Below are 15,871 nucleotides of genomic sequence, written 5' to 3'. Positions count from 1 at the left end.
TTTCAGGACTTTCTGTTCAGTTAAGAATAAAGAAAGAATGTACAGCACTGTACCCAGCAGGTCACCCACGGGAAAAATAAGAAATGGAACAGGATCACGATTTACTTCCTTCCCCAGCCAACCCTCTCCCTTCCAATTTTTTTAAGCGCCCCAATAGAACCCACACCCCTGATATCTAATTCTTCTTGTAGAACACGAGCCTGATAAATACCAAGAAAAAACTGGAGGCTGACATAGCTCAGTGCCAGGCAGAGGTGGAGAACTCAATCCAGGAGTCCAGGAACGCAGAGGAGAAGGCCAAGAAGGCCGTCACGGATGTGAGCTCTGTTCTTCCTTTTCAGAGATGGGGTTTGGAACTGAGAAAGGGGGGCCTCTGAGCCAGGGCATGGCAAGTACGTTTCATCTCTCATGACAACAATCGGTTAGTGGTGGCTTCCCAGACAGATGTAATGAGGTACAGTCTCAGCAGCGGCAAAGTGGGAGGGGAGGCTGTGGGGAATCAGCAATGACTGGCCCCAGTCAGACAGGGGAGGCTCAGCACCATGATCCCAGCCTTCGCCTTTTCTGCAAACTCTGGGTAGGGATGGGCGGACAGGGCCTCTGATGTGTCCTGTGAACTTAACCAGGCTGCCATGATGGCTGAGGAGCTAAAGAAGGAACAGGACACCAGCGCCCACCTGGAGCGGATGAAGAAGAACCTGGAGCAGACGGTGAAGGACCTGCAGCACCGTCTAGATGAGGCTGAGCAGCTGGCGCTGAAGGGCGGGAAGAAGCAGATCCAGAAACTGGAGAACCGGGTAGAGTGTTTGAGAGGACTCTTACTCTGAAAGTGACAGCCTCGGACAGAACCACAGTCCAGAAACTGAGATGGTGGGAAAAGGCCACTGAATGAATAGATTGCAAATTCAGTTTCAGGACTGCTTGAAAAATTCCCTGTGAGCCTCATTTCTCACCTCTTTCTGTTTCACCTGTTCCTATGCCCCAACACACACACACACACACACACACACACACACACACACACACACACACACACACACACACACACACACACACACACACACATCTATTTTGGTATGCTCACACCTCAGTAAATGTAATATAGTGATGTGTGTTAATGTTCACATTCCATTTGCTATGTAGATTCAGATGCACACACATACATGGAAAAAGCTATTAACATATACTTTACAGTCATAAAATTACTCATTTTGATGCATTTACATTTTGGACTAAGCTTCACTTTGATCAACACGGCCCATCCTACATAAAATCTGCAGTTTCCGTTTTCTCCCCATCTCAGGTTTCCTTCCCTCCCCAGCTTTTCTCATCTGTCAGTGCAGGCTGCAATTCTGGCACAGGTATGTCTCTTGCTCCAGCCCCAAAAGAGGGCAATCAGGGCTTCTTCCTTTAGGTTGATGCACCAGAAGAGTTCAACCCCCCAACACCTGGACATCCTGCTCTTTCTTTATCTGGAGCGTATCCTGCAGTTATTGTTCAGTTTCTTTGCTGACTGTTCCCTTTGTTTCCTGTCTGCCTTGCTTTTCCTTTTAGACCCATGTGGTTTATTTCAATCATTTTAAAATGGGCTGCATTAGCGGTTGACATTTTGGAGGAGGGCTCTGCGGAGGAGGCTGTTCGAATGTCTCTTGTCCCAGGGAGACAGGAAATGAAAGAGTGGGAGGAAAGGAGGATGAGGAGGAGGAAAAGAGAAGGAGACAACTTTTCCCAGCAGGAAAGCCTCCAAATACTGTCATTCTTTATGCAAACCACCCGAGGATATCCTCCCCAGGCACATGGTCCCATTAAATGTGAAAGGAATTTTTTTAGGAGGGTGCTAAAAACAACAAGGCCATAGACTTTTTGAATAACAAAAGTAAACACCAGGGAAGTTAGAACTTCCCCCAAAATTCTTTAATGTTTATTTTCAATTATCCCCAGTCCTATTCCACTACAATGAGTTTAGGCCTGTTCTTCTCATGGATCCTTCCTATAGGAAAAGGATTAGATCTCATGACACCTTCTGCCATACTTTGATTCCTGAGTTAGCAGGGAGCCCTCGGCCACCCTTCCCCTCCCTTGGTGAGGCACCTTGACTGTCCTCCCATCCCCTGCCCAGTTATGTGACTTCCATAAACCTTACAGAAGCCTAGAAAGAATTCCCAGGAAAACAAATGTTTTGTAGAACCTGATGGAAGACATTTCCTGGGTCCAGGAGGTGGAGGGTGGGGAGGTTTTGGGAACAGCACCCAGAGTAAGCCCATCCCATTGGTAGTTTTCAAGGTTGATGTAGTGAGTCTCCAAGCCCAGAGTCGCCACTGCTCTGCAGCCACTGGGATTCCCAGTGGAGTGGAGCATGCAGCTGGCTGCTGCCCCTCCCTGGCTTCAATCTCTGGATTGTGGAGTTGGGACCACAGCTGGTGACTTATGTCCTCAGTGGCTGCCCTTTCCCCTCAAGACTTCAGGAAAGGCAGAAGCAACTGTGAAATTAACAACACCTGTGTAGTGCTTTGTCATTCTAACAACACTTTCATATACTTTAATTCGATCTCCACATTTGAGGTAGGCTGGGTAGCTGGGTAGGAAATATTATCTCCATCCTAAATATGCAGAAACTCATGCTCAGTGGTGGCGACTGACTTGCTTTGGGTCTATCAAGTGGGCGTGGAGAGTGCTTTGACTACTCCTGGCCCAGGTTCTCTTCATGATCCCTGCTGCCTTACTTGATCTGTAATCAGGGCCACCATGAACAGCTGGGCAGGTTTCACCTGCAAGGATAAGTCAGGTTAGCTTTTGCTGTCCTTGCCAAATGACCTGGCTCCACAAAAGGGGACATCTGAGCAAAGCCTGACCCACCAGCTATGCTCTGTGCACCTGAGGCTGCCTCTGCCCAATGAGGGCATCTTATTCTCACTTGCACAGAGCACCTGCATTGTCAATAAAATGTGGCTCCTGAGACCTAGGAGGAGACATCTTGGCAAAATCCCATTAGGGGATCTTTTTTTTTTTTTTTTTTACTTTAAGTTCTGGGGTACATGTGCAGAATGTGCAGGTTTGTTACATAGGTATAATGTGCTATGTTGGTTTGCTGCACCTGTCAACCCATCATTTACATTAGGTATTACTCCTAATGCTATCCCTCCCCTAGCCCCCTGCCCCCTGACAGGTCCCGGTGTGTGTCCATGTGTTCTCATTGTTCAGCTCCCACTTCTGAGTGAGAACATGTGGTGTTTGGTTTTCTGTTCCTGTGTTAGTTTGCTGAGAATGATGGTTTCCAGCTTTATCCATGTCCCTGCAAAGGACATGAACTCATCCTTTTTTATGGCTGCATAGTATTCCATGGTGTATATGTGCCATATTTTTTTCTATCCAGTCTATCATTTATGGGCATTTGGGTTGGTTCCAAGACTTTGCTATTGTGAACAGTGCCTCAGTAAACATACGTGTGCACGTATCTTTATAGAATGATTTATAATCCTTTGGGAATATACCCAATAATGGGATTGCTGGGTCAAATGGTATTTCTAGCTCTACATCCTTGAGGAATCGCCCCACTGTCTTCCACAATGGTTGAACTAATTTACACTCCCACCAACAGTGTAAAAGTGTTCCTATTTCTCCACATCGTCTCCAGCATCTGTTGTTTTCCTGACTTTTCAATGACCATTGGGGGATCTTGAGTTCACTCTAGAATGATTGGCCCATGAGTCCATGAGAGAAGCCTAGGAGAGGAGATTTGAATTCTGTGTTCCTTTCATCCTACCCAGGTGCGGGAGTTGGAAAATGAGCTTGATGTGGAACAGAAGAGGGGAGCTGAAGCCCTGAAGGGAGCCCACAAGTACGAACGCAAAGTCAAGGAGATGACTTACCAGGTAGAGGTCCCAAAACCTCCTCAGTGAATGCTGTATGGACCAAGCCCCATCAGAAGTGGCCATAGGTTTGCGGGCCCCTGCCGTGTGTACTCTGTTTGCAGGCTGAGGAGGACCGCAAGAATATCCTCAGGCTCCAGGACCTGGTGGACAAGCTGCAGGCCAAAGTGAAGTCTTACAAGAGGCAGGCTGAGGAGGCGGTGAGCACAGGAGGTCCCCGGCAGTGCCCACAGACAGACAGTCCCTGGGGCATCCTGGGTGTCCCCGCCATCCTGGTTGGTAAAGTCTCCTGAGCCTCAGGCCTGAGTTTGCATTTGCAGGCTATAAACACAGAGACACCTGCCCTCTTCCTCTCCTGCTCCATGTTAAGCCTTCACGACCTTCACCATCTCTGTGCCCTCTTGCCTCACCCTACTCAGCCAGTCCCCTCCATCCCCTTCATCCTGCCCACCGTGACTCACTTGACACCCCCTAGAGCATGTTAGCCTACCCTGCTGGCGTTGGATCACCCGGACTCTCCCAAACCACCCCAGCCTACCCTCAAAGCCATTCCTGCTCCCATGACCTGACCTGAGATACCTCATCCTAATTCCCACCATCCCACTGCAGCCCAACCTCCTAGGCATCTCCAGCCCTCCTCAGCCCTCCCTAACTCCCTCCACTCCATCCCATCCTTTTTGATCCACCCTTTGATCAAATAGGTGAAATCAATAGGAAAGAAATGGAATGGGCTGAAATCAGTGTTTCCCAGAGTGTCTTCTGAGGACACTGGTTCTGAGGGATGTTAATAGCAGGAAGGTGGGGCTGCCGTGGGGAGGAGCTTATTCTTTTATAGAAAAGAAATCGTTTGGGAAAATCTGAGTTAAACAAAGTTACACTCGTTGCTTTACTTCAAGGATATCTCAGATTTTGTAGATGTTGTAGAGTTTGATATGTCATCAACTCTACAAAGTGGAAGAGGGGTTCCAGAATATACCATTTCTCACACTTTATTGACTTTGGAACCTTCTTATTGTATGCAGAGCATCCCTCAGGGCTACTGTTCTGAGGACCAAAATTTAGGGGAGCCTGCCCTGGACAAATGACTGAGCTTCTCCCATTGCTCTTTTTCCTCCCTTCCCTGGAACCTGGTTGGTTCAATCCTGACCTCAGGGAAGCAGATTTGAACTGGTTCAATATTGAGAGCAATTCATGCACATGGGATGAGTATAGTCCCAGCAGGATCAGCAGGCTAGAGGGTGCCCAGGAGGACACCTTAGTCAGGAATCCTTGACATTCCCCCAAATAGACCAGTACAGTGGCCTGGCCTTAGACAGATGGTGCTAGGCAGAGGCACAGGATGAGGGAGACTTGGGCCATTGGTCTCTATACCTTTAGGTGCCTTGGGAGAGCTCTGGACTTAGGTCTCCCCCAAAGATCTCTATGGAACAGATACCATATAGAAGAGATGCAAGGGAACATGTGGAGGTCCTAGAAGGGACAATAGCACCTGCAGGGTGATCCGAGGCAGTACACATGGTCGTGAGCTGGGAGCCTTGTCCTCACACTCTGGAGAAAGCTTACCTGCCCTCTCTGCCATCAGGGAATCCAGGGCCCTGGTTGCTCAACTCCTCAGAGGCCTTCAGAGACAGGGCACCTCATAATCAGACTGAGGGGCTCTACAGCCTCATACCCACTCTGTCTCCTGTGCAGGAGGAGCAGGCCAATACGCAGCTGTCCAGATGCCGGAGAGTCCAGCATGAGCTAGAGGAGGCTGCGGAGAGGGCGGACATCGCTGAGTCCCAGGTCAACAAGCTGCGGGCCAAGAGCCGAGACGTGGGCAGCCAGGTAAGAACAGGTACCTGAGATGTAGGGGCCAGCTAAGAACAGATATTGAATACGGGGGCCACGTAAGAGCGAATGCCTGAGTGTGGGAGGCCAGATAAGGGCAGGTACCTGAGATGTGGGGCCAGGTAAGAGCAAGTACCTGAGTATGGCTTCTTCCCAAGAAATCCCAAGCCCCGGGGGAGTCCCATGGACCACACCGGGAGAGCTTGGAAGATGACTGTTGATCCTCTCCTTCCTGCTGCTGGTTGCACACTCCCAAATGCTACTGTTTTAGCAAAGACTCCTGTGGTTCCAGACTCTTGAGAGAATGAGCAGTGAGGCACGACACTGTCATCCCTGTCTCTCCCTGTTGCTACAGATGCTGCCCATGAAGCCCCTGATTTGCAGGGCATTTGTCCTGTCGCCAGTAGCTAGATTGGTTTGCTTTTACAGTGTGCAAAGGGAAACAATGCCATTCCTTAATATTCCTCTGAAGTTCCAGATTTTCCAGCTGCTTCACTTCAAGATGATGTTCAGTCTCCCATTTAGTTGACTCATTTCCTACGTACAATTATTTTTTCTCCCACAGAAGATGGAAGAATGAGGCTCACCTGATGCTCGTTGCCATGTGACACCTCCGAGAGAGTGGAGGGAAAATGTATGAGAAATAAATTATCCTAAATACTCGGATTCCTGGCTCTGCTATATTTATTGTCATGGTCCATTTCTCTTCTATGAAGCTGATATTTAAATTCTTGCTGCTCTATTGTAAATATAAAATAAGGAATGTGAAAGTGGAGGATCTTTGCTGCAAGTAGAAAACATGGAAATCCAACCCATGGCCAGGTAAATCACTAGCTTCCACAAACATTTAAAAATAAAGACCCTATATCACTCTACATCTCTCAGAATAGCTATTATCAGAAAGACGAAAGTGTTGGTGAGGATGTGGAGAAAAGGGAACTCTTGTGCACTGTTAGTGGGAATGCAAATTGGTACAACCTAAGAGCAGTTTTTCAAAAACTTAAAAATGGAACTACAATATGATCCAGCCATCCCACTACTGGGCATATATCCAAAGGAAATTGAATCAGGATCCTGAAGAGATATCTACACTTCCATGTTTATTGCATCACTGTTCACAATAGCCACAATGTGGAAACAAACTAAATGTCCATCAATGGATAAATGGATAAAAAAAGTGTATATACATATATATGTATATATCTCATATATATGTATATAGCTTGTATATATGTATATATCACCACAATGTGTACATATATGCAAATGTACATATATATGCAAATTTGAATATACATATTCATATACTATAGGGAATACTATTGGGCCATAAAAAAGAAGGAAATCCTGTAATTTGTGACAACATAGGTGAACTTGGGGGACATTATGCTAAGTGAAATAAGCCAGATGCAGAAAGACAAACACTGCATGACCTCACTTCTGTGTGGAATCTAAGATAGTCAAACTCATAGAGGCAAAGAGTAGAATAATGGTTGCCAGAGGCTGGGAGCAGGAGGAAATGGGAAGATGTTTGTCAAAGGGTACACATTTTCAGTTATACAAGATGAATACATTCTGGAGATCTACAGCACCAGGCCTATCTATAGTTAATAATGTATGCATGTATTAAAACATCAATTTGCATACCTTAAGTATATATAATTCCTTTTGTCAATTATACTTCAATAAAGCTGAAAACATCCAAAAGGAAGGAAGGAAGGAGGGGAAGGAGGGAAAATAAAGATTCTTTCAGATAACTGTAGTGCATTTTCCTCCTAGGAAGTCATAATTCTTGCAATTCACTTCCTCACTTTCTCTCTGAATTTACAGATAGGGACACTGGGGCCCAGATGGATTAAGCACTGTGACTATAGTTGTCTAGGGCAGAGTGGAAATTACACCCTGGAGATCCTAGAATTGCGGGCCGCGGAGCAACTCTGCTTTTCTATCCCATCCCTTTTAGAGGCTTCGTCGTACAACTCTCTCATGCCTACCCACAGTTCCCCTTAACATCTGAGAAGGTAGCAGGTACTGTCAAACTCATTCACTCCTAGGAAGACAGATGCTTTAGAAAAGGTTGGATAGGGGCTCAGGTACCACCTTGCTCCTCCTTCCAGCTAGGGTAACTCCTCCCCACCTGCATGGAGCCTCCTCAGGCTGTTCAGGGCCGAAAGGAAAAGGGAGCAGCTGGGTCCAAAGAGATGTTAATTTTCCAAGTCCAGGACGAGACTGGACCCAGGCACCATTCTCCCTCCCCAGTGGGAAAGAAAACTACTGCTAGTTTCACATCTCTCTCTTGGATCTTAAGGATCTCATCCACTCTGATTATGTTGATTTGCTTACCCTGAAGGGGCACAGTAACATGGAATAAGGACCCTTATGGGTGGATTAGGAGCCAAGACTAAATGTGAGCCTCATCCTGACCACTTAATAGCTGTAGCTGTGTGACCTTGGGTTGATCACATATATTCTCTGAACCTGAGTTTCCTCATTGGTCAAACTGACCTGTGTGGACAGAAGCACAGGCTTTACGTTCTGGCAGACCTAGATGGAATCCCAGTGCTGTCACATACCAACTGTGTGGCCATGGGCAAGTTATTCTCATTGCTTAGTCTCAATTTCCTTATTCCGTAAGGTGTAGATAACAATACAAATCATAGCTTTTCCAGGAGGGATGAGGGGGTTGGGGTGACAGCAAGAGACACAGGGTTTCTTCTGGGATAACAGATGTTCTAAAATTGATTGTGGTGGTGGCAGCATAACTGTGAATATATTAAAAGCCATTCAATTTTACACTTTAAACAGATAAATTGTATGGTGTATGATTACATCTTAATAAAACTGTTTTAAAAATTCATAGCTTCTATTACCTGATAGTAAGTACTGGCTTACTATGTACCAGGCACTGAGATAAGTACACTATTCTCTAACATCTTAGATTATTCCTTCTCTCTGGCCTTCTAGATTCTCCTTTTCATCTCATCACCAGCCCACCCCAAATGCCTTTGACACAGTGGGGTTGGAGATTGAGGAGGATTGGCAGTAGCGGTAGCAGCAGAAAATGATTCTGAGGTCACCTTCCCCTAACTTCACCACTACCATTATTATGACTATCATCATCACCATCATCATCATCATCATCATCACCATCATCATTATCACCATCATCACCTTCATCACTATTAAAATCACCATCACCATCATCATCACCATCACCATCTTCTCAAGATCACCATCATCACCATCATCATCATCACCACCACCACCACCTTCTCAAGATCACCATCACCATCATCATCATCACCACCACCATCACCATCATCATCACCACCACCTTCTCAAGATCACCATCATCACCATCACCATCATCACCATCACCATCATCTTCTCAAGATCATACCATCATCATCACCACCACCATCACCATCATCATCATCACCACCACCTTCTCAAGATCACCATCACCATCATCATCACCACCACCATCACCATCATCATCACCACCACCTTCTCAAGATCACCATCATCACCATCACCATCATCACCATCACCATCATCTTCTCAAGATCATACCATCATCATCACCACCACCATCACCATCATCATCATCACCACCACCTTCTCAAGATCACCATCATCACCATCACCATCATCATTGCTGAAAGAGTCCACTGAAATGATCTTTTCAATTGCCTCAATCTTCACAGTCAAAAAAATCCAAAGTCAGGAGGGAGAATAATATTATTTCGAACACACAGAACAACACTGTATGATGCTAAGTTGTCACACGCCCATTTTTCTCTTTTCCATTCCATCCTCCCAACAAGCCTATTAGAAGACCAAGCAAGTATAATACCCTTATTTTCTGGAGATGATGCAGACAAGTTATGACTTGCCCAGTGTTTGAGGAGGAGATGAGATTGCAGCTCTTCAGTCTCACATTGGTGGGTTTTCCCTCTGCAAGGACAGGTGGTCAGGATCCTGAGTCCTAACCTGTCAGGGTCCCAATTCTGCTACCACTCACTAGCTTTGAGACCCTGGGCAAGTTACTTCATGACTTTAAGCCTCTGTTTCCCCAGATGTGAAATAGAGTGTAACAGTTTACTTTATAGGGTTGTTTTAAGAAGCAAATAAGAATATGCAAGAAGCACAGGTGGTCTAGAGTGGGGCACACAGTAAGCACTCTGATAACCTGTTATCGTGATGTGGAGGGTTGAAACCTGGCCCCAGGAGGTAGGTGGAGTACAAGACAGGGATTCAGTTGGACAACAGTCTGGGGTTTTGGCTGTGTCTCTAAGGTGTTTTCTCTGGTTTGAGAAGTTAACATATGGAGTTGGGGGTCATTTTTTAAATCCTGTGGATTCACTTCTGCCTGACACGCCAACAAAACCAAATCTGAATTCCATCTTCTCAAGAACTCCCAGTTCAGTGGGGGCTCTCTAGGATTAAGATACCCCCAAGAAGCTGTGCACTTACCTGGCTCCCATATCCCAGCTCCTGACCCCCAGATCTCTGAGTCAGAAGAGAAAGAACCTTCCTATATCCTTCACAGTACATAACATTGTCTTACACTTCATCAGAACTCTGATTATTGAAGGAATGAATTAATGAATGAATAAAAGAAACACCAGGTACACCCTGATGGTAAGTAACTAAAGATACATATCTTTTTTCTTTTCTGGGGACTAGAAGAAAGAGAAGAGAGTGAAGCTGAGGTTTGTGTGCTGAGTTTTCTTTCCCAGCATGTATATGTCAAATTTCATCTGGCAGCTAGAAACCAGTCTTAAGTCCTCAGGCTGAGCTGGGTACCTCTGGACCCTCCTACTCTCTTGCAAAATGGAAAAGGAGGTAGAGGGGACCTTGCCTTGGGTCTTCCACACCATAAGATAGGGAGTGCACAGAACAAGAACAAAAGCAAGAAAGCCTGGGTTCCTATCCTGGCACATCAATACTTTCCAGAGGGTCTTGGGCAAGTCAGGAAATGTTCCTGAGCCTCAACATGGGGCTAAAAGTCCTGGCATTACCTACCTACAGGATGCAGTTGTTAAAAGGTTCCCATGCAATGCACAAAAATGTTTCCTCAACTATGCAGCATTGCCCAAATTGAAGATGGCATTGTTGCTTCTGTTTTACTAACAATAATGAAAAGAATAATGCTGTTGTTGTTGTTGTTGTTATTCAGGAGTAAAACCGAGCCTCCAGACCTGAACTTTCAGCTCTAGGGAGTTGGAGAGCAGTGCCTACCCTGGCCTAACGCCCCCTTCAAAACAGAGTTTTGCTGCCACCTCCTGGCTGTGGAAAGGCATGCTTTTCATTACACAAATGACCTGGAGATGAAACTCATAAAATCTTGGATTCGCTCTTCAGAGTCAGAGGTGTCACTGGGAATTATGTTCATCTGGAACAGCCCACTGGTTTTGCAAATGACAAAAATCCAGATTAGTGATATGTTCTGGTAACTCCTCAAGATATAGCATCAGAATCAGATATCCCAGGTCTTTTGGCTCCCAGACCAGGGCTTCCTCAACTGAGTATCCACAGAAAAGGACCTTGCAGAATCTTGAGATAGAGGGCTAAGACTCACTGGACAGACAAAGAGTGGTCCCTAGTGATGGCCTTGGCAGTAAAGAGTATGACATGGCCAACGGTCTCTCCCCAAACTTCATGCTCCTCATGCCAGGCTGGAAGAGAAGTGTTGGTCCCAGGGGAGAACCAGTATACCTACACAAATAGCCTCCTGCCCTTCGCAGGAACAGGTGACCAGACCCTAAAAATTTCTGGGATGAAGGTGGCCCATAGCAATTCCAAAAGCAAGGTTCCCTGGCCCTTTTCCTAGCCCAACACAAAGGACAGGACGTGCACTCCACGGCAGAATACTCAAGGTGCCATTTGACCCTTGAGACCCTTTCCACCTTTCTCCAACGTGCTCAATGCCCCAAGAGGTTGACATCAATGGGATCCCTTGCCCTGGCCTTTGGGTGGGCCTAGCCAATGGGGAGCTGGGCTAGAAGAGCAGAGGGAAGGAGGAGATTGAGAGCAGTATTTATTCCCCGTGTCTCTCCCTGTAGTCTAAAATCCCATTCCATGTCAGGTATCCCAGTCCCCCAACCCTTCTGTCTCCAGGTTCTGGTAACCAAGTCCCTCCTACCCCCAGCCTGTACCTCCTCACAGGCCTAGGGAAGATAATGGAGCCCTGTTAATAGACCTGGAATTCTACTCTACCTCTAGTTTTTCTATACCTGCCCACACCTTTGTAGAGAGTCTGTTCCTCAAACACTCCTCATATTATGCTAATTTGGATGTTGACATGGTTTGGATTTGTGTTCCCGCCCAAATCTCATGTCAAATTGTAATCCCCAATGTTGGAGGAGGGGCCTGATGGGAGGTGATTGGATCATGGGGGTGGATTTTGCCCCCTCGCTGTTCTTGTGATAGTGAGTTCTCATGAGATCTGGTTGTTTAAAAGCGGGTAGCACCTCCCACTTCTCTCTTTTCCTCCTGCTCCAGCCATGTAAGACATTGTCTGCTTCCCCTTGCCTTCTGCCATGATTGTAAGTTTCCTGAGGCTTCCCCAGAACCTGTACAGCCTGCAGAAACATGAACCAACTAAACCTCTTTATAAATTACCTTGTCTCAGGTAGTTCTTTGTAACAGTGGGGGAACAGACTAATACAGATGTGCTATCTGTTTTCTGCAGGTTCAATTTGCCTGATACAGGACTCCTGCCCTACACATCTATTTTACTGCTTTATGGCCCCTTCTACAGAGCAGGACCAGCTGACCATGCGAAGTAAGAGTGCTGTCTCACAGCTATTTGTGAATATCTTCAGGTCATAAATTCCATTCAGTAGACAGTAATGTATTCAGTTTCATTGCACACTTCAACTTGGCACTGACCTTCACCAAAATCAAGCTTTTAAGATTACTTTCAGGTCTCTTTTTTAATTCAAGCCAGAGCTTACACTCCTAACTCTTGAAGAAGCCATCATTTCTACCTTGGCACTAAGTGAGATCAGTGGTGGCCTAGAACTAGCTCATTCCAGCTCAGAAGAGCCAATTATAACATTTTCAGGAATTTTGTGAGCCAGGTGTTAAACAGAGACGCTACCAAAATTAAATTATGTAACTTACAATTAAATAAATTATATTAATAAGAAAGGTACTAAATAGTCAAAACTTACAACTTCTTAATTATCTACTACATTGTATCTATAATCTCTTGTAGTTACCTACAACTATTAAATCTGTGTGGTGAAAATACTATCTAATCATGTGCTCTTTGTACCTCTTTCCATCTCTGCATTCAGTGTTGTTATGTTGTTAGCTTGGGATTAGCCATGGCTGGAATATTTGCACCACAGAAATTGGCAAACACTGCAGAACAGGTTTTTTCCTTTCTTTGTTAAACGTTTACCAGCACATTACTGAGTGGACCCAGTGAAATCCTAGTAAAAACACAACTGCAGCTCTGTATATAAAACACTTGGAGGCCGGGCGCAGTGGCTCACACCTGTAATCCCAGCACTTTGGGAGGCCAGGCAGGTGGATCACCTGAGGTCAGGAGTTCGAAACCAGCCTGGCCAACATGGTGAAACCGCATCTCTACTAAAAATACAAAAGTTAGCCGGGTGTGGAGGCACACACCTGTCGTCCCAGCTACTTGGGAGCCTGAGGCAGGAGAATCACTTGAACCTGGGAGGCGGAGGTTGCAGTGAGCAGAGATTGTGCCATTGCACTACAGCCTGGATGACAGAGTGAGACTCTGTCTCTAAATAAATAAATAAATAAAATTTAAAAAGATATTGGAATATGTAGGGCCACCCACTCTTCCTAACCACCCACAAGTCCAACTAGGTAAGCTTATACAAGGTAGCAAATTGAGAAATCTTCTCAGGACTAGGGATTTACGTACTGCACAGTGCAGGGAAGGGAGGGAAGGCAGAAAGACAAGTGTAAACTATGCTGACCGAGTCTCAACTTCACTGCTATACTCTATGATAAGAATTCCTTCAGCTGTAACACAAAGTCAGCTACAAGTCTTTCGGGGGGAAAAAAAAGGAAAATGTATTGGTTCACCTAAATGAAAATTCCAAGGGTAGTGAATTTTCAGGCTGACTGGATCCATGGATTCATGGTTAGATCTGGGTTTTAAGATGATTTCTTAATTCTTTCTCTCTTTCCTTCTCTCAGTTCTGCTTTCCTCTAAATTAACTTTAACTTTATTCCCAAGAAGGTGACCCCTTTAGGATGACAAAATGACCAGACCTCTAACCTATCTCTTAAAATCTTAGGAGCCTAAAGATAGTTCCAGCAAAACCCTAGGGCTGATTCTCATCGGCTCTAATTGCCTAGCATGGTCATGTGCCCCTGGTCAGGAGGTGATAGGAGGATGTGGTACTTTGATGAATCAGATCTGATTCATGAGCCCACCTCTGAAGCTTTGGGTGGAACCAGCCCCACCCAGACTGCATGAACTGAGAGTCAAAAGGGGTGTTTCTTATCCCTCCCACTACTAGGTCAAGTTCCTATTCCCAGAAGAAACAGTGTGGAAAGAGACAAGGAATTCCATGATGAGGGCTCACTAGACTGCACTGAGTCTATTTCTCACTTTTAAATTTCAGCTGGTCATGCCTTCCCATTGGATCATTGTGTAGACAAAACCACACGATGGCTGCAAACGCCCTCCACCCCCGCCCAAAATAATCTATCTAAGAATGCCAGTAGGCACTTCCCCCTCTTCTGTACTTATCCTCACTTGTCTTTTTCCTACGAAAGAGACAGCGCTGCTAAGATTCTAAGATGCAGGCCATATCTCTTTCTTCTCTTGCTGTTGAACCAGCTGGCACTCAGACCCAGCAGACACCTCTCGTCCTTCAACTCCTGCTGAGAGTCCAACTTCCCTTAATGAATATCATTCCCCACCCCCACCCCCATGACCCAAATTCCATGAGAGGCCTCTCACTGCTGACAGGAGGAGAAAGAGACCATTGCTCAGAGCCACTGCCCCCAGCCAGGAGTTTCTCGTCCCATGACTCAGGAAGGAGAGATCCGAGTGGCGCCAGACAAAACATCTGGACTTAAAAAATCTGGACATGGCTGGGATCCGGACCCAGGGCCGCCCACAGCAGGTTGGCGGCTTCTGCTGAAGCTAGCAGACAACTCATCCGTTCAACCAGGAGCTGACAGAGGACCTATGATGTGCCAGGTGCTGTGTATTAGTCTGTTTACATGCTGCTGATAAAGACATACCCGAGAGTGGGCAATTTACAAAAGAAAGGGGCTTAATTGGACTTACAGTTCCACGTGGCTGAGGAAGCCTCACAATCATGGTGGAAGGCAAGGAGGAGCAAGTCCCATCTTACATAGACGGCAGCAAGCGAAGAGAGAATGAAGACGCAAAAGCGGAAACCCCTGATAAAAGCGTCAGATCTCGTGAGACTTATTCACCACCACGAGAACAGTATGGAGGAAACCTGCCCCCGAGATCCAGTTCTCTCCCACCGAGTCCCTCCCACAATGGGAGTACAATTCAAGATTAAATTTGGGTGGGGACACAGAGCCAAACTATATCAAGCTGTTCCAAGCACAGAGAGCACCATAGTGAAATAAATAACAAGAATTTGAACTGCCTTCCTCTCAAAGATATCCCAAATTCATCTCGTGCATCAACTGTCCCCCCCCCACGACTGGTTCGATTCTGATCTGCCTCACTTGCTCTCTCCCTTCCCTAGGAAATGCTTCCTTTCTGAGCCCTTTGCTGATTGTAATCATTCTCTTCTCAGATTATCTTGGCATTGTCATTATCATCTTAATATCTTCTAGTAGACAAGGCAATCCTTACATGGCTACCAGAAAGGATGAAGGTTCACAACAACCTTTTTATAATAATGAAATAACTGCAAATAATCTAAAATGCTTAGAAACAGATGACTGCCTGAATATACTAGTAATAATTATAATCAGAGCAGCTAAAGTTAATTGGGTGCTTATGAGGGGCTAGATGGTGTTTTAGGAGTTTTTGCATGCCTCAGCTTATTTAATTCTCACAAAACCGCTATGCTGTGGGTTCTTATTTTATCCTCATTTTACAGGTTGGGCTCAGAGAGGTTAAGAATTTGCCCAGCATCACACAGCTAGTAAGTGATGGGGCCTGAGTTTATAACCACCATGCT

General features: G+C 45.8%; 1 protein-coding gene and 1 long non-coding RNA gene across 5 annotated transcripts in view; one reads left to right on the top strand and one right to left on the bottom strand.

Moving 5' to 3' along the window:
- The window catches only part of MYH13 (myosin heavy chain 13), a 72,079-nt gene extending 65,714 nt beyond the window's left edge, over positions 1 to 6,365 (top strand). For 3 of the 4 annotated variants that reach the window (XM_054537440.2, XM_054537439.2, XM_054537441.2), the window contains 5 exons: positions 192 to 317; positions 627 to 797; positions 3,768 to 3,872; positions 3,974 to 4,069; positions 5,562 to 5,747. In XM_054537440.2, the coding sequence (XP_054393415.2) occupies positions 192 to 317; positions 627 to 797; positions 3,768 to 3,872; positions 3,974 to 4,069; positions 5,562 to 5,714 (651 nt within the window). In that variant the 3' untranslated portion in view covers positions 5,715 to 5,747. Of the gene's footprint in view, positions 1 to 191; positions 318 to 626; positions 798 to 3,767; positions 3,873 to 3,973; positions 4,070 to 5,561; positions 5,748 to 6,264 lie in introns of those variants that run through there. The other variant, XM_024235576.3, reaches the window with a different exon arrangement.
- LOC129051009 (uncharacterized) overlaps positions 1 to 15,104 on the bottom strand; it is a 33,028-nt gene extending 17,924 nt beyond the window's left edge. Inside the window, exon 1 of the long non-coding RNA XR_008514962.2 lies at positions 14,995 to 15,104. This is a non-coding gene — a long non-coding RNA (uncharacterized LOC129051009). The remainder of the gene's footprint in view (positions 1 to 14,994) is intronic.
- Positions 15,105 to 15,871: the final 767 nt, after the last annotated feature.

Source organism: Pongo abelii, chromosome 19 (genome assembly GCF_028885655.2).
Source record: "Pongo abelii isolate AG06213 chromosome 19, NHGRI_mPonAbe1-v2.0_pri, whole genome shotgun sequence".
Lineage (NCBI taxonomy): Eukaryota > Metazoa > Chordata > Mammalia > Primates > Hominidae > Pongo > Pongo abelii.
Note: the sequence above shows the minus strand (reverse complement) of the source record. Positions and strands in the feature narration are given on the sequence as shown.